Source organism: Tachyglossus aculeatus, chromosome 2, assembly GCF_015852505.1.
Source record: "Tachyglossus aculeatus isolate mTacAcu1 chromosome 2, mTacAcu1.pri, whole genome shotgun sequence".
In the NCBI taxonomy this organism is placed as follows: domain Eukaryota; kingdom Metazoa; phylum Chordata; class Mammalia; order Monotremata; family Tachyglossidae; genus Tachyglossus; species Tachyglossus aculeatus.
Window position 1 is genome coordinate 8196210 of NC_052067.1, and position 19705 is coordinate 8215914.

The window sequence follows — 19705 nt, forward strand, 5'->3', positions numbered from 1 at the left end:
GAAGAAGAAGAAGAAGAAGAAGAAGAAGAAGAAGAATGGAATTTGTTAAGTGCTTACTACATGCAAAGCACTGTTCTATGCGCTGGGGAGGATACAAGGTGATCAGGTTGTCCCATGTGGGGCTCACAATCTTAATCCCCATTTTACAGATAAAGTGACTGAGGCACAGAGAAGTGCCAACGTGGCTCAGCAGAAAGAGCACCGGCTTTGGAGTCAGAGGTCATGGGTTCAAATCCCAGCTCTGCCAATTGTCAGCTGTGTGACTTTGGGCAAGTCACTTAACTTCTCTGGGCCTCAGTTACCTCATCAGTAAAATGGGGATGAAGACTGTGAGCCCCCTGTGGGACAACCTCATTGCCTTGTAACCTCCCCAGCGCTTAGAACAGTGCTTTGCACATAGTAAGCACTTAATAAATGCCATCGTTATTACCAGCACTTAGAACAGTGCTTTGCACATAATAAGTGCTTAACAAATGCCATTATTATTATTTATTTAAGTGACTTGCCCAAAGTCACACAGCTGACAAGTGGCGGAGCTGAGATTTGAACCCACGGCCTCTGACTCCAAAGCCCATGCTCTTTCCACTGAGCCACGATCAGAACGTCTACAGTTCCTGTATTGCAAAAGTTTAGAATCCAAGAGGTAAAAAAGGATTAGGTATAATCTCATCATCCCTACTTTAGAGATGAGGAAACTAAGGCACAGAGAGATTAGGTAACTTGCCCATGGTCACACAGCAGGGAATTGACCAAGATGGGATTAGAACGCTGGTGTCCAGTCCCCGAGACCCATGCTCTTTCTCCCAGAACAGGCTGCCTTCTACTTCAACCATGTATAATGATGATGGCATTTATTAAGCGCTTACTACGTGCAAAGCACTGTTCTAAGCGCTGGGGAGGTTACAAGGTGATTAGGTTGTCCCACAGGGGACTCACAGTCTTCATCCCCATTTTGCAGGTGAGGTAACTGAGGCACAGAGAAGTGAACTGACTTGCCCAAAGTCATACAGCTGATAAGTGGTGGAGCTGGGATTTGAACCCATGACCTCTGACTCCAAAGCCCAGGCTCTTTCCACTGATCCACGCTGCTTCTCTGTATGCCACATCAACACACTCCAGGAGTACATAAAGGCACGGCAAGCAATGTGCCTGCCATCTTTGACTCTACTCCCAGATTGTCAGAGTGGTGGTGGGGATAGTGATGGTCACCCTTCCAATGTAAAAACACCTAAACCCAAATTGTGTCTGATCTGATTTGCATTGTATTTACCCCGCTGCTCAGTACAGTGCTTGACACATGGTAAATGCTTCAAAAATAATAATAATAATAGCATTTATTAAGTGCTTACTATGTGCAAAGCACTGTTCTACAGGGTGATCAGGTTGCCCCACAGGGGGCTCACAGTCTTAATCCCCATTTTCCAGATGAGGTAACTGAGGCACAGAGAAGTTAAGTGACTTGCCCAAAGTCACACAGCTGGCAATTGATGAAGCGGGGATTGGAACCCAAGACCTCCAAAGCCTGAGCTCTTTCAACTGAGCCACAGAGGGCTCAGGACCTCAACCTACAGGAACAAAATATGCCATTTTTTTCTCATCCAGGTTCACCACATTCACTGAAATTTAGTTAAAGAATTGATGCGAATAAAACAGAAACTTGACCTTACATATACTTAAGGTAGCTAAAATATGAATCTGGGAAGAGAAAGTAAAAGACTGATGCCAGCCTCCTATAAGGCATAGAATGGTTGCCCCGCTTCTACTGAATTCCCCAAATCATTTACCAATCCATCAATGAATGGTATTTACTGAGTGCTTACTGTTTGCCAAACACTATACTAAGCACCTGGGAGACTCCAGAGCTTAGAACAGTGATCCAGCGCTTAGAACAGTGCTTTGCACATAGTAGGCGCTTAATAAATGTCATTATTATTATTATAATGCAACAGAGTTGGTGGAAATATTTCCCACCCACAACAAGCTTACAGTCTAGAGGGGTGTCAGGCATTAATTAACTCATTGTCGGCAGCGAATGTGTCTGTTTATTGTTATATTCTGCTTTTCCAAGAGCTTAGTGCTGTGCTTTGCACCCAGTAAGTGCTCAATAAATACAATAGAATGAATGAATAACAATAAACAAATTACTGGTGTGTACGTAAGTGCTGTGGAGCAGAAGGCAGGGTGAAAAACGAATGCCCAAATAATAATAATAATGATGGCATTTGTTAAGCACTTACTATGTGCAAAGCACTGTTCTAAGCGCAGGAGAGGATACAAGGTGATCAGGTTGTCCCACGTGGGCTTCACAATCTTAATCCCCATTTTACAGATGAGGGAACTGAGGCACAGAGAAGGTAAGTGACCTGCCCAAGGTCACACAGCTGACAATTGGCAGAGCTGGGATTTGAACCCATGACCTCTGACTCCCAAGCCCGGGTTCTTTCCACTGAGCCACGCTGCTTCTCATGTAGCAATACAAAATGTACAATACAAAAGGGTAGCAATACAAGAGAAAAGATGCCATGGATGGAAGAAGGAGAAAAAATTTGGTATAGCGCCTCCTCTTCCTCCTCCTCATTATCCTCTTGGAGTGCAAATCCCTGTTCTGAGTGCTTTGGAGAGCCTTTGGCAATCCTGGGAAATGAATGCAGCTGGTGGCAAGGAAGTGACAATCTCTCTTTAAGAATGCTAAGCAGGACCGCATGACTCAAACACGCATTGGGTTTCCTTCCCCTAAAAACAAAAAATTATGAAAGTCTCCGAAGGGGATACTTCCCATTTCCAGTTCAGTGATTATTGAACCAGATTCGTCCAGTGTTCAAAAAACCCACGTCCTGGAAGAGAAAGCTGGATACTTGAGAAGAAGGGAACTCTGGTACCTTCTCGTTCATCCCAGCTCCAAAAAGGAACATGAGAAATGGTGCCTTCATGGCTGACTTGGAAGTGCTGGAGACAACTAGTTCAGCTTGTGTCACTGACCGAGGCCCCGGGTCAACTATTTCGCTAGAAAAGCATGACTATGCTTTGGCCTAACTCATGAAAGAGAGACCTGCCTTCTCCAATCTCTAATAATCCTAACAGTATTTATCGACTGTATTATTAGGTATTTATTTAGGATAATATTTAATCATAATAAAGGTAATGGTTAAGCATTTACTATGTGCCAATCACTGTTCTAAGCGCTGGGGTAGATACAAAGTAATCAGTTTGTCCCACGTGTGGCTTACAGTCTTAATCCCCATTTTACAGATGATGGAACTGAGCCACAGAGAAGTTAAGTGACTTGCCCAAAGTCACACAGCTGACAAGTGGCGAGGCCAGGATTAGAACCCATGACTCCCAAGGTCGTGCTCTTTCCACTAAGCCATGCTGCTTTTTTTTTTTATAATGGCATTTATTAAGCGCTTACTATGTGCAAAGCACTGTTCTAAGCCTCTGTTTATTCTCTATTTAATACTATCCTTCATATCCAATAGACAATCACTCTCCCCGCCTCCAAAGACTTAGACAAATTACATCTCCTCCAAGTGGCCTTCCCTGACCAAGCCTTCTTTTCCTCTCTCCCATTCCCTTCCGCGTCACCCTTGACCTTGAATTGGCACCCTTTATTCACCCCATCACCATCCCAACAGCACTTACATACATATCCACAATTCATTTATTTATATTAGTATCTGTCTCCCCCTCTAGATTGTAAGCTCCCTGTGGGCAAGGGACCGTGTCGACCAACTTGATTCTACTGTACTTTCCTAAGAACTCAGTATAGTGCTCTAATCGCAGTAAGGGCTCAATAAATGCCACTGATTAATTGATACTACAGAGCAAGCACTGAATTCATCATTAGGGGAGTTACAAGATAACCAGACCAGATGCAATCCTTTTCTTCCATTCCATTCTGCATCACCCTGACTCACTCCCTTTATTCATTCCCCCTTTTCAGCTCCACTTCATTTATGTTCACATCTGTGACTTATTTATATTAATGTCTGCCTCTCCCCCTCTAAACTGTAAGCTTGTCGTGGATGGGGGGAAATATGCCTGTTATATTGATAATTAGTGGACATGTTCCCTGCCCATAAAGAGCTTCATGCTGCAGCTATTGATTGCAGAGCATTATATTAGGCATTTGGGAACATATTTGAAAGTAAGAGCCCTCTGGACTCTAATCTCACTATGGACAGGGAACGGGTCTACCAACTCTGTTTTATTGTGCTTAGTACATTGCTTTTCATACAGTAAGCACTCGGTGAATACTATTGATTGAATGTACTCTCCCAAGTGCTTAATGCAGTGCTCTGCACACAATAAGCTCTCAGGAAATACTACTGTTTGATTCATTAAAGTCCTTATCTCTGCCCTCAAGGATTTATTAATAATAATAATAATGATAATTATGGTATTTGTCCTTACTATGTGCCAGGCATTGTACTAAGCACTAGGGTAGATACAACTAAATTGGGTTGGACACAGTCCCTGTCCCACATGGGGCTCACAGCCTTAATCCCCATTTGACAGATGAGGTAACTGAGGCACAGGGAAGTGAAGTGATGTGGGACTCACAGTCTTAATCCCCATTTGACAGATGAAGTAACTGAGGCACAGGGAAGTGAAGTGACTTGCCTAAGTTCACACAGGAGACAAGTGGCAGAGCTGGGATTACCAATCATGACCTTCTCACTCCCAGACCTGTCCTCTATCCGCTAAGTGGAGTTCACAGTCTGCTGCCCTTATGCACATTTTATCATTTTAAAGAATTGTTTTTTGACACCTGTCCCTATTAATCTACTATTTTCCGATTTCCTTTAAGTACTGGGTGTGTAGTACAGTGCCTGGCACAAAGTCAGTGCTTGATAAATACCATCACTGTTAATTATTATCCAGCAATTAGTACAGTGCCTGGCACATAGTAAGTGCTTAAAGAATACCATCGTTATAATTCTTATTATTGTTTTTACTATTATTACTACTAGGAGTGTGGAAAAATAAGAGTGATCCATTTCCTACCCCAAGAAGGCTACACTTTAACTGTGGAGGAAGACGCAAACATATTTCCTACAAACATACAAACATATCACAACACATGTATATATCTGTAATTTTATTTGCATTCATGTCTGTCTCCCCTCCTCTAGACTGTGAGCTCATTGGAGGCAGGGATTGTCACCATTTATTCTTGTAGTGCACTTTCCCAAGCACCTAGTACAGTGCTCTGCACACAGTATGCGCTTAACAAATACACTTCAGTGAATGAATGAATTATGATACAGTTATCAGTGTGAATCATTCAGGAATAAATTGTTCTAAAATGATATGCACCGAAAGCAGTTGTGGATTTTGAGTATCGTTCTATGAGGCTGTAGACCGTAGACTAAGCTCATTGTAGGCAGGTAATGTGTCTGTTGTATTGTTACACTGTACTCTCCCAAGCCCTTAGTACAGTGCTCTGCATAGAGTAAATGCTCAATAAATATAATTGATTGATTGATTGATTGATTGACTGGGAGTGTAAACACATGCTTGGGTAGTGAACAAATATTGTGACAATCGTATTTCACAATAAAATACAGTGACCTAGTCACTGACCAAATAATATATGACTTTCTCACTGTGCCTCATTCTTGCCTGTCCTGCCGTCGACTCCCGGCCCACTTTCTTCCCCTGGCCTGGAATGCCCTCCCTCCACACATCTGCCAAACTAGTTCTCTTCCTCCCTTCAAAGCCCTACTGAGAGCTCACCTCCTCCCGGAGGCCTTCCCAGACTGAGCCCCTTTTTTCCTCTCCTCTTCCCCATCCCCCTCTGCCTTATCCCCTTCCCCTCCCCAGAGCACTTGTATATATTTGTACAGATTTATTACTCTATTTTATTTGTACAGATTTATGAGTCTATTTATTTTGTTAATGATGTGCATATAGCTATAATTCTATTTGTTCAGACGATTCTGACACTTGTCTACATGTTTTGATTTGTTTTCTGTCTCCCTCTTTTAGACTGTGAGCCCACTGTTGGGTAGGGACCGTCTCCTTATGTTGCCGACTTGTACTTCCCAAGCGCTAAGTACAGTGCTCTGCACACAGTAAGTGCTCAATAAATATGATTGAATGAATGACAGCACTTTAATACTGTGCTTCTGTAACAGGTTTGTGGTGGATATTGAATACAGTATAGTTAGCGGATACACACACAAGGCGCCTGATGATCCAAAAAATACCTATTTTAAAACATCTTGGGCAGGAGGAATCTGGGTAATTGGTGGGATAAAAGCATGAAGGGAGGAGAAGGACAGGAAGGGAATTTTGAAATGCCATTTTAGGGCTTCAGAAAGAGCCCCAGAGAGAAGTCTGGATCATCTGCACATGTGTGTGTGTGGAAACTGTTCTTTTAATGAAGATCAGATTTTCTAAAAATAGTTTTACCAGAGTGGATGACTGTTTACTAATGTCTCATGCATAGTATTTCACAGACCAAGGCTTGTCTCTCAGCAGGGAGATAGAATCCAAGACCTGGACACAGGGTTATGAAACATTCACATCTTGAATGGGTCTTTGGACACAGGGTTATGAAACATTCACGTCTAGAATGGGTCTTTAATAATGAGAAAATCCTTATTGAAAGCAACAACAATAATAATAATAATAATAATAATAATAATGATATTGTTAAGCGTTTACTATGTGTCTAACACTTCTAAGCGCTGGGGTAGGTACAACCTAATCAGGTTGGAAACAGTCTCTATCCCACACGGGGCTCACAGTCTTAATCCCCATTTTCCTGATTGAGGCACAGAGAAGTGAAGTGACTTGTCCAAGGTCACATAACAGACAAGCGGTGGAGACGGAAGCAGCATGGCTCAGTGGAAAGAGCACGGGCTTTGGAGTCAGAGGACATGGATTCAAATTCCGGCTCCGCCAATTGTCAGCTTTGTGACTTTGGGCAGGTCACTTAACTTCTCTGTGCCTCAGTTACCTCATCTTTAAAATGGGGATTAAGACTGTGAGCCCCCATGGGACAACCTGATCACCTTGTAACCTCCCCAGCGCTTAGAACAGTGCTTTGCACATAGTAAGTGCTTAATAAATGCCATCGTTATTATTATTATTAATTAGAACCCAGGTCCTTCTGACTCCCAAGCCTGTTCTCTATCCTCTAGGCCATGCTGCTTCTCTCACTACCTCCTCTCACCCTAAACCTCACAAACACAAATACATACACTCCAACCCTAATCCCCACCACACATACCAAAAATTCTAACCCCCTACTCACCCAAACTAGAACACTAACTCCCTTAACACACCCTAAACATAAACTTAATCTCCCAAATGCACATATTAAAAGTAACCCTAACTTTAATCCTAACTGAAATCCTCCCCTACCCCTACCCCTCTATAAATACATCAGAAAAAAAAAAAACAACTGTTCACATCCCAAGGAAAAGATAAATAAATCTAGGCCTCAGACCCCGTAAAATCCTACCCACTTTAACCCTGTTTCACATACTATCCAAGGATAAATTGGTGGTAAAAGATATAGACAAAACTATAAGTGGATAGATAGGCAAGTGTTCACTAATTTCTCAATTTCTTCCATTCTTCAGGATAAAGTTGATGTTAGCACAATACTGTATGTACATATCAGAGAAGCAGCGTGACTCAGTGGAAAGAGCCCGGGCTTGGGAGTCAGAGGTCATGAGTTCTAATCCTGCCTCCGCCACTTAGCCACTGTGTGACTTTGGGCAAGTCATTTAACTTCTCTGTGCCTCAGTTAACTCAACTGGAAAATGGGGACTAAGACTGTGAGCCCCATGTGTGACAACCTGATTACCTTGTATCTCCCCCAGCGCTTAGAACAGTGCTGGGCACATAGTAAGATCTTAACAAATACCAAAATTATTATAATTATTATATCAAATATGAAATATATATAAATATAAAGGGATAGGTAGAAGATAATTTCATCTATAAAAGTTACTAAATCTTTTGGGGGTTTCAATGTTCACTGCTTATGATAGTGCATTTCTCCATTATCAATTTTTTTAAAAAACCATCAAAACTTTGAAATTGAGTGCAACTGAGGTACAAAAATTTCCAAAATAATTCTGAAGTTTTCCTGCTTCCAGGAGAAGACTCACTTAGACCATGAAGAATGTACAAACCTAAAATGAGCCCTTTTGTCTGCTAACCCACACAGCAGTTCTCAGGAACAGAGGAAGGAAAGGGGGACCTGGTGTGAGAGAGGGAGTTTGGAGATTGGAAGTTGTTCCCGGGGTTGGGAGGGTGGAAAATGTCTGGGAATAGCTAGCCAGCTCTGGCTTCTCCTGTTTCACAAGGTCCCCTGGGAGTTTATTGAATGTTTCTGGAACTTAGAGTCCCAGCAACACAGGGCGTAAAAGGACAGGTAAGCTCACCAGCCCACTGTTCTCACATTTATGGCAAGGAATATGCCTACAACTCTGTCTTATTGTACTTTCCCAAGTGCTTTGTGCAGAACCTGTACACAGTAAAGTGCCCAATGAATATGATTGCTTGATTAATTGTGGGACATTTCTTTAGGGTTGATCCTGATGTCAGCAAAAGGGCCAAGGAGAGAGGCCATCTAGCCTTCCTTACCTTACTTTACCTTAATTATCTTTCCTTACCTTACCTTCCCCCTCTCAGGGTCGCACTTGGAGAGTTTCCAGTCTCAGCTATGGGAGGGAGAGCCAAGCAGAGGCCTACCCATTCTGCTCCTAACTTGGGCAGTGGCTAGCGAGTGGAAGGCAATCGGCCACAAGTCAAAACTCACCCATGCTGGGCAGCGGTGGCACGGGAGGGAGTCGAATGTGGCGGCAATGGTAAACCACTTCTGGATTTTGACCAAGAAAACTCTATGGATCCACTAACAGAACGATTGCAGAAGCAGAGCGGGACGTTCTGGGAGAAATGTGGCCCGTGGTGTCACTGTGGGTCATCATCATCATATCAATTGTATTGATTGAGCGCTTACTGTGTGCAGAGCACTGTACTAAGCGCTTGGGAAGTACAAGTTGGCAACATATAGAGACAGTCCCTACCCAACAGTGGGCTCACAGTCTAAAAGGGGGAGGCAGAGAACAAAACCCAACATACTAACAAAATAAAATAAATAGAATAGACATGTACAAGTAAAATAAATAAATAAATAAATAGAGTAATAAATACGTACAAACGTATATACATAAATACAGGTGCTGTGGGGAAGGGAAGGAGGTAAGATGGGGGGGATGGAGAGGGGGACGAGGGGGAGAGGAAGGAAGGGGCTCAGTCTGGGAAGGCCAGGACTCGACAGCATAAGATAAGACCTTACCTTCAAAGAGAAAATAAGCAATTTCTACCAAATGCCTATCCCAGACCTGCTTCATCCTCATGTAAGCTTAGACTGTTCTTCCAAACTAGAGACTATTAATATTATAGAGAAGCAGTGTGGCTCAGTGGAAAGAGCCCGGGCTTGGGAGTCAGAGGTCATGGGTTCAAATCCCAGCTCTGCCAATTGTCAGCTGTGTGACTTTGGGCAACTCACTTCACTTCTCTGGGCCTCATTTAATAATAATAATAATAATAATAATGGCATTTATTAAGCTCTTACTATGTGCAAAGCACAGCTCTAAGCACTGGGGAGGTTACAAGGTGATCAGGTTGTCCCACGTGGGGCTCACGGTCTTCATCCCCATTTTACAGATGAGGTAACTGAGGTTACTGAGGTAACATTTCCCTCATCTCTAAAATGGGGATGAAGACCGTGAGCCCCAGGTGGGACAACATGATTACCTTGTATCCTCCTCAGTGCTTAGAACATTGCTTTGCACATAGTAAGCACTTAACAAATGCCATTATTATTAGTATTATTATTATTACTGATAATGATACAAAGAGTGCCTCCACTAATCAATGGTATTTATTGAGCATTCACTGTGTGCAGAGCACTGTATTAAGCACTTGGGAAAGTACAATGCAATATGTTGGTAGACACAATCCCTGCTCTCAAGGAGCTTATTATGAAGTATTTCTGAAAAAGATTAGAAAGGATTAGAGAAGCCATGTGGTCTGGTGGGTAGAGAACAGGTCTGGGAGACAGAAAAACCTGGTTTCTGATGCTGGCTCCACCATTTGTCTTTTGTGTGATCTCTGTCAAGTCAATTAACTTTGCTGTGTCTCATTTACCTCATATGTAAAATGGGGATTAAGACAGTGAGCCCCATGTGGGACATGGACTCTGTCCAACCTGATTAACTTACATCTACCCCAGCGCTTAGTATGATGCCCGGCACATAGTACAGCATTTTACAGCTACCGTTAAAAAAAAATAAATCTACTGGTTTGATATAGCTTAGGAGGAGACATAGATTTAAAATCATTGACCACACATTTTTTTCCTTTCTAGCAACATCAGCTGGCTTCTCTTTGCTTAACCTAAGAAAAGTTGATGAGATTCTGATAGATTCCCATCTCCAGAAGTACCTGTCGTTCAGTAAGATCCAGATTCACCGCAATCTCGTATCTTCTCAGCCTCGTCAGGTAGTTGTGGTGGGCAAATTCAGCTTCAAGCTCTTTGATTTGTTCCTTGGTGAAAGCCGTTCTTTCCTTCCTGGGTTTACTACTGACTTCGGATTTATAATTTCCTTCCTGGGAGTCTGAAAGCAAGAGAGAGTACAATTAGGTGATAATTTTGAATTATTTAGATAGCAAAAAAAAAAAAAAAACCAGGATAGCAGCGCTGATAGTGTTTTTTTGAGATATCAGAATATATTCACAAACCAAAGCCATATTTGTGCACCCAAATCCATCATGAAATCTACTACATGCAAAATGAGCCCAATAGCAACACAAGAGAAAAGCTTAAAGTGTGTTTGTGCGCTTCCCCTTATTTTTCCCTTTAAATGTAAATTCCTCTAGGGCAGCACCTATTAATTTCTATATTTTTTGGCCCAGTAAAATTATTATGAATACAAACTTATTGATTCAGACATTAGAGTGCTAGGGAAGCAGCGTGGCTCAGTGGAAAGTGCACAGGGCTTGGGAGACAGAGGTCATGGGTTCTAATCCCGGCTCCACCACTTGTCAGCTGTGTGACTTTGGGCAAGTCACTTAACTTCTCTGCGCCTCAGTTCCCTCATCTGTAAAATCTGTGAGCCCCACGTGGGACAACATGATTACCCTGTGCTTAGAAGAGTGCTTGGCACATAGAAAGTGCTTTAAAAATGCCACTATTATTATTATTATCATTATTTTGAACATCGATTAGTTGTCTTATACCCAAGATTCAGAGGTCTCTCCTTTAAAATGTGCACACTGAGTAAGAAAAATGATAGACTCAATTCAGTAAGAGTCCTTCCTTGACACTCCTGGCATTGTGTTAACTGTAATCATGCTTTAAGATATTAAGATAGGAGAAGGGTTCAGTATCTGAAAGGATTTTTCCACTAGAGAAAGAGGGTGTAGAAATGGACAAAGCCAAACACTCCACTCCTCAAAGTTAATAAAGCTGCCATGGACAGTGTGAGGTACTAACAAGCAGACACAGAAAGAGCAGTTAAAAACAGAGATTAGAATGGACCAGGGTTTTCCCAAGTTTTTCCTACGTACTTAGCTCTGTAATAATAATAATAATGATGGTATTTGTTCAGCACTTACTATGTGCAAAGCACTGTTCAAAGCACTGGGGGGATACAAGGTGATCAGATTGTCCCACGGGGGGCTCACAATCTTCATCCCCATTTTACAGATGCAGTAACTGAGGCACAGAGTAGTTAAGTGACTTGCCCAAAGTCACACAGCCGATGAGTGGCAGAGGCGGGATTAGAACCCACGACCTCTGACTCCCAAGCCTGTGCTCTTTCCACTGAGCACTAGATACTTAATATTCACCTCACCCGCAGCCCCACAGCACTTATGTGCTCTGTGACTTGTCTGCTCTGTGGCCTTGGTCAAGCCACTTGAATTCTCAGTGCATCAGTTACCTCATCTGTAAAATGGGGATTAAGACTTTGGGCCCCAACTGGTAAAGGGATTGCATCCAAGACGATTTGTTTGTATCCACCCCGGCACTTAGTACAGTGCTTGGCACATAATAAGCACTCAACAAATACCACAATTAGTATTATTATTACATAGCCATGATTTATTTATTTTAATTAATGTCTGCCTCCCACTGTAGTCTGTAAACTCATTGTAGGCAGGGAGCAAGTCTACCATAAGTGTTGTATTCTCTCAAGCACTGAATTTAGTGCTCTGCAGGCTGAAGCATTCAGTACAGTATGGCTCAGTGGAAAGAGCACGGACGTTGGAGTCAGAGGTCATGGGTTCGAATCCCTGCTCTGCCACTTGTCAGCTGTGTGACTTTGGGCAAGTCACTTAACTTCTCTGTGCTACAGTTACCTCATCTGTAAAATGGGGGTGAAGACTGTGAGCCCCATGTGGGACAACCTGATCACCTTGTAACCTTCCCAATGCTTTGGACTGTGAGCCCGTTGTTGGGTAGGGACCGTCTCTATATGTTGCCAACTTGTACTTCCCAAGTGCTTAGAACAGTGCTCTGCACACAGTAAGTGCTCAATAAATATGATTGAATGAATGAATTGAACAGTGCTTTGCACACAATAAGCGCTTAATAAATGCCATTATTATTATTATTATATATTATTGACTGAATGACTGACTGACTGAAAGGCCCTGGACCCACCACTGCGGGGCTTAATTTCCTAACAGTGTCCACGAGGTCCTAAATCAGTCAATCAATCGGGTTTATTGAGCACTTACTGTGTGCAGAGAACTGTACTGAGCTCTTGGGAGAATGCAATATAACAATATAACAGTTACATTCCCTGCCCACAACTAGTTTATAGTCTAGAGGGGAGCTTACAGTCCAGAGTCTACAGTCTAGTCAATCAAGCCATCAACAGTATCCGTTCGTGCTCTGCAGAGCACTGTGTTTATCCCTTGAGAGTGAACAGCAGTGCTGGATATGACCCCTGCCTTCCAGGAGCTTACAGTTGAGCAGCCTGTAAAACCCTCTAGCTTTTCCTTCCCGGAAAGAGGGGAGATTCACCATGTCCTGGTGGATAGAGCACGGGCCTGGAAATCAGAAGGAGCTGGGTTCTGATTCTGGCTCTGCCGCTTGTCTGCTGTGTGACCTTGGTTAAGTCACTTCACTTCTCTGGGCCTCAGTTACCTCATCTGTAAAATGGGAAAAAAGACTGTGTGCCTCATGTGAGACAGGAATTTTGTCCAACATGATTAGCTTGTATCTACCCCAGCGGGCCTCAGTTACCTCATCCGTAAAATTGGAAAAAAGACTGTGTGCCTCTTGTGGGACAGGAATTTTGTCCAACATGATTAGCTTGTATCTACCCCAGCGCTTAGAACAGTGCCTGGAACATAGTAAGTGCTTAACTCTACTCCCCTACGTATTTTAGGAATCCCTTGGCTCTCAAAAAGGCAGCCCTGAGGAGGAAAGGAATATTTCAGGTTCCAGCCAGTGTGAAATGACCAGTGCAGTGCATCTGGTCAGACCTAGGTTGCAGTAATAATAATAATAATAATAATAGTAGTAATTATATAATAATAATAATGGTATTTGTTAAGCATTCACTATGTACCAAGCACTGTTCTAAGTGCTGGGGTACATACAAGGTAACCAGGTTGGGAACAGACCCTGTCCCATGGGCTCACAGTTTTAATCCCCATTTTACAGATGCGGTAACTGAGCCAGAGCCAAGTTAGAGTGACTTTCCCAAGATCACACAGCAGAAAAGTGGCAGAGAGGGGATTAGAACCCACATCCTTTGATTCCCAAGCCTGTGCTCTGGCCACTAAGTCATGATAACTGTGATATTTGTTAAGTGCTCACTAGATATCAAGCTATTTTCTCAGTGGTGGGATAATAGGAGTGACTCAGTGCTCCTGCTGCAGATGAATCCTGGGTGGACCAATCATTAAAACGGTTCTTCCTCTGAGACTTCCGCTATCCAGCTCTCGGGAAAGCAACCCCGAACAGGAAGGGGATCATTTGGGTTCTAGCCAATTCATTCCTCCACCCAAGTTTGGATGCAGGAAGCTCGGAAGAATCTTTTTTTCCTTCCCTGTCCTTCAGCTTCCCAGATGAATTCATCCCTTTAACAATCCCCCATGTGCTTCCTCACTCCCTTCCCACCACCCCCGCCCCACCAATCCTGCCCCATGCAGCACACAGATTAGAGATAGAACTGGCTTTTAATAGGAAAATAGAAGTAAACTAACTGAATAAATAGCTTCAATCCAAAACGCCTTTCCCTTTCCTCTTACCCGCTTCCTGTTCTCCAGCCCAGATTCCTTTCTACCTCCCTGCAAATATGCCGGTCCAATTCCTCTAATCCACAGCTTCTTTCAGGTTCATGCCCTCAAGAACCTTCCCTTAGTATTTTCAGTTGCCTGGCAAAAATCCTGCCACATCTATCAATCACTGAATGGTATTTATTGAGCATTTACTGTACAAAGAGCACTGTACTAAGCGCTTGGAAGAGGAAAATATAAGAAATTTGATAGACAGTGATCCCTGCCTGAGATCTTGCTGGCAATTCGTATTAATGCTGTAGAGAAACTGTCTTTATCTTAAAGGGTCCGACTATTTCACTGGAATCCAAATCTTTTGAAATGTCTGATAGCATGTACAACATGGCTCTTGGGACGTGGCCTTACTAATATCTAGTTAGCATTCAGCCTTCGCCATCACATGAGCACTTGCATCTGGGATCTGTGACCTTTGGCCATTTGATATTCATACCACCCGCACCTTTCCAGTTCTTTAAATTATATACTATACATTATTTATTCATATTAATGTCTATCTCCCCCGCTAGACTGTAAGCTCATTATGGGCAGGGGATATGTCTGCTAATTCTGTTGTGTTACACTCTGCCAAGCGTTTAGTATGGTGATCTGTATGTACTGAGTTCTCGATAAATAGGATTCGTTGATTGATTCAGCCAGGATAATAATCATAATGATGGCATTTATTAAGTACTTACCATGTGCAAAGCACTCTTCTAAGTGCTACTGGGGGATACAGGGTGATCAGGTTGTCCCACGTGGGGCTTACAGTCTTAATCCCCATTTTACAGATGAAGTAACTGAGGCTTAGACTGTGAGCCCACTGTTGGGTAGGGACTGTCTCTATATGTTGCCAACTTGTACTTCCCAAGCGCTTAGTACAGTGCTCTGCACACAGTAAGTGCTCAATAAATACAATTGATTGATTGATTGATTAAGTGACTTGCCCAAGGTCACACAGCAGACATGTGGCAGAGCTGGGATTAGAACCCATGACCTCAGATTCCCAAGCCCGTGCTCTTTCCACTGAGCCACGCTGCTTCTCTGAGGCGAGACTGCTGCTTCTCTGAGGATGAGGCGAGACTTAGTGAAGAAACCATACAATTTATTGCTCCACCCTGGTCCCAACTGCAGCAAAAGCTATGGACAAGATCACTATTACATTAAAAATTCCATCACTATTACCAAAACCTAGGTGTGGCCAAACGCACTGCATTGGAAATCAATGCACGGTGTTTCTTGAGAGCCTACTCAGTTCAAAGCACCACACTAAGCTTTACATTCTAAAGGGGGAAGACAGACATACAAAAGTTTTTACAAATAGTGTGAGCAGGAGAAAGAACAAAGATAAAATAGAGAGCATTTATTCAGTTCACCGGGGAGGATTCAGAGACGTGGGCCTTTTGGTGTAGACTCCATTCTTGTGTTTATGCAACAGTTTCAAGGATGACCCTCGCTTGTGTCTGAAGAGCACCAATATTTTCATGTGTACCCCACTTTAGGTAGCTGCCCAATACCGACCCTAGCAGCAAAGCCTGGATATTTTTATCATCACGATCTTATTTGAATGATTCATCGTTTACATATTTCCTTATGTAAGCATGAATGAACAGAACCAAGGACGAAGAACACTTATTCGTTGATGTTTATTTTTGCTTCTTTGAGCCACATCTCCTTTAACTCCTTTGTGATATTCCAAAATGTTAGATAAATACTGATAAAGGCACATGTTAAAGCTGAAAAGTCAGAGGCCTGGACCCTAAATACCACATACACCCCAAGTAACTAGGTTTACACAACAATAAGATTGAACTTCTTGAGACTGGATTTCCACCTATGCCTCTCTGTGGTTCAAGTTCAGATTCCACCATCACTTGACTGAATTTCCTAGGCCCAAGCTTAAGTGGCCCCCAAAGTAGGACCCAGTAAATTAGGTGATTTTTGTTTGTCCTCTGAGTTTAGAAGAATAATATGTGGGTGGTCAGACTGTACTTATTCTGACAGGGAGTGAGTCTCTTCTTCACTGCAAAATGTATATCTTTAAAAGGACTGTTTATGGTGCAACTAGACACTGTGACAATTCCTCATATTCCCTGCTGCTTGATTTCGCTCTTTTTCTTTGTTTTCTTTTCAGGTTTTAATTCACAAAGCTCTTCCTTTTCTCTCCCATTAAAAACAAGTTCCTCAAAGTAGTGTCTTTTTGGTTTCTTGTGACTTGTAACGTCTATAAACTTAGGTTGTTTTAATTTCCAAAGCCATAAATCTTGGGATTTTTTTGGGGGGAATGTTTCTTTTTAGCGGTCTTTAAAGGATGAAGACTGGGTGATCCCAACTCGCTTTGACCCTGAGGTCTGTGTTCATATCACCTGACTGGCTTTCTTTGGTGGAAAATGGGTGGGAGACTTGGAAGAAGCTTTTGGCTGCTTTCACATCAGTTTCCATCTGTTTCCCAGCTGTTTCAACTGAGGAAAAATCCCTCCGTTTTCTTCCACAACCCCAACCTATGCCAAATGGTAGGTGTTGAGGGGGGAAGTTGGAATCTGCTCCTCTTTCTTCTCTACTACCACAAACAAAATATCACCATCTGGTATTGTATATTACAATATAAAAGCGGCAGTTACTGTTTTCATTCCCAGATGCCTTTGTGCACGTGTGTGTGTGTGTGTGTGTGCGCGCGCACGCGCCTGGGTGCATGCTCACACAAACACACACAAACACACACACACGCACTGTTTTGAGGAAATCTTGACTTCTGCGTTCAGATACGACGTTAAGGGAAGAAGTCTGCAATACTTCCGCAGAGGATACAAATTGCCCTCTCAGGATCATTCCTGTCTAGCTTTGAGAACCTCTCCACATGTGACTTTTAGTTTCACCTAGCTCGGGGGCTGGGGGGAGAGGAACAAGAGAGAATAATGTTTTATTAGAGACAAATACCGAGGAAGCTTTAGTCTGTTCGCTAGAAGCTCAGTGGAGCCTGAGTATTACTAAACTATGACTGATTCTGTTGTAGGTGACCCTAGGGTGAATAAATTAACTCATTTAAATGAAGAGTTGAATTTACCTATGTCTGCACAACATCTGAGGACAAAGGGACATCTATATCTATAAAAACCTGACCAAAATATGTCCGCGTTTTATATTCTGAGGAAAGGATGAATGTAAAACCTCAACAATTTCATTTTCCTATGAGACTTCCTTATGTCTGCTTTTTCCTGGCTACTCAGAAAGACAGATAATCTGTCATTCACTTTCAGGACTCTGTATTAAGTATACGTCAGCCACTATCAACCTTTTGGGAATGCAGGGCTTTCGTGAGGGAAGTAGGAAGCAGGAACGGAGTTAAAGAGGTGGAAATTGCCTCTCAGCAGAAGGATTTGAAATACATCCTGTTGCATCCTGTGGTAATTAAACTTACTCCTTTTTTATGTACATCACATTTGATAAGAAACCAGAATCTACTTCACAAATCCTTCTTATGTTTGAAATACTATTTTACAATGTGTATTTCTGATTGGCTGCAGTAGTATGAGTAAAATATTTGTTCAAGCTTTCCAACTAACATCCAAAGATTTTAAAGGCTTCAGAATGAGTGGAAGTTTCTATTTCATAAACCCTGAGCCAGGGAATATGAACCTCAGACACCGTGTTAGGGGAATTTGAAAGTCTGAGCTCTGTAGAGTAAGATGTTTTGTTAACTTGCAAAAATGTTTTTGTCTCTTCCAACAATCACCCACCCTGGAATTCTCACTCTGAGGGGTTTGGCTAGAAGAAAACTGTTAATAAAATCACTTACGAGCTTTCCTCACAAATTACTGCAGGAGATACAATCATTTCCGAGTCCATTTTGGGGTAGCAATGAGAAGATATTGTTAAGCTGTTCCTTAATTGTACCTAGTTTGTACCTCGTGACCTCTGCGATCCTGATTTTTCCAGTTGCATTTGTGATTGATATGATAGTTAACTAAAACACACAGATCTTCTGTTTTCTCCAGCAAAATATAGAGATATTGATTATGCCAGTTATAAACAGTAGGAAGTGATTGTTCCTAAAGGCAAGCCAGTTATCTTCCCTAAGAAACCCTCACCCGTATCATCAGAAGTTCCATACATGGAAGAATGCTTGACAATGAGAACAAATCAAGGATTATTCAGTTCAGTTCAATTCAATCCTATATACAGTGCTTGAAAATGAGAATGAATCAAGGATTATTCAATTCAGTTCAATTCAATCCTATTTATTGAACACTTACTGTGTGCAAAGCACTGTACTAAGCACTTGGGAGAGTACAATATAACAATAAACAGACACATTCCCTGATCACAATGAGCTTACAGTCTAGAGGGGAAGATGGGCATGAATATAAATAAATAAATAGATAAATAAATTAACTCAAGATGTGTTTATTAAGTGGCTACAGTGGGTAGAGCACTGAATTCAGCACCAGGTAAATTTTAATGCATGGAGTCTTTCATCAGAAATGATGGATGAACTTTGGTTCTGAGATTTCAAGACTGAGAACAAGCACTGAGGAATAAATTATTTATTAATTAAATCGTATTTATTGAATGCTTACTGTGTGCAGAGTTCTGTACTATGCACTTGGAAAGTACAATTAAGCAATAACGAGAAATAATTCCTGCTCACTGTGACCTTACAGTCTGGGGGCGGGGGGCGGCGGGGGGGAGGGACAGTTATTAAAACAAGTAAACAGCTCAAACAGTAAACAATATAAATAAATAGAATTATAGATATATACATATATACATAAGTACTGTGGGGTGGGGGAAAGAGAAAAGGGAGTGAGTCGAGGTGATGTGGAAGGGAGAGGGAGCTGAGGAAAAGGAGGCTTAGTCTGGGAAGACCTCTTGGAGGAGGTACACCTTCAGTAGGGCTTTGAAGGGGGGAAGTGTGATTGTTTGGCAGATTTGAGGAGGGAGAGTGTTCCAGGCCAAGGTAGGATGTGAGTCAGGGGTCGATGGTGGAACAGGTGAGATCGAGGCCCAGTGAGATGGTTAGTGGCACCAGAGGAGCGGAGTGTGTGGGCTGGGCTGTAGAAGGAGAGAAGAGAGGTGAGGTAGGAGGGGGAGAGGTGATGGAGAACTTTGAAGCCAATAGTAAGGAGTTTTTGTTTGATACGGAGGTTGTCAGGCAACCACTGGAGATTTTTGAGGAGGGGGGGTGACGTGCCCAGAATGTTTCTATGGAAAGATAATCTGGGTAGCAGAGTGAAGTATAGACTGAAGTGGGGAGAGACAGGAGGATGAGAGATCAGAAAGAAGGCTGATGCAGTAATCCAGTCAAGGTAGGATGAGAGATTGAACCAACAAGATAGAGGTTTGGATGGAGAGGAAAAGGAGGATCTTGGTGATATTGTGAAGGTAAGAA

The 19705-nt window shown here is 42.4% G+C and overlaps 1 protein-coding gene across 1 annotated transcript in view; it reads right to left on the reverse strand.

Moving 5' to 3' along the window:
- The window catches only part of MEOX2 (mesenchyme homeobox 2), a 99992-nt gene that overhangs the window by 15775 nt on the left and 64512 nt on the right, over window positions 1–19705 (reverse strand). Inside the window, exon 3 of the mRNA XM_038772372.1 lies at window positions 10471–10643. Coding sequence (XP_038628300.1) covers window positions 10471–10643 — 173 coding nt within the window. The remainder of the gene's footprint in view (window positions 1–10470; window positions 10644–19705) is intronic.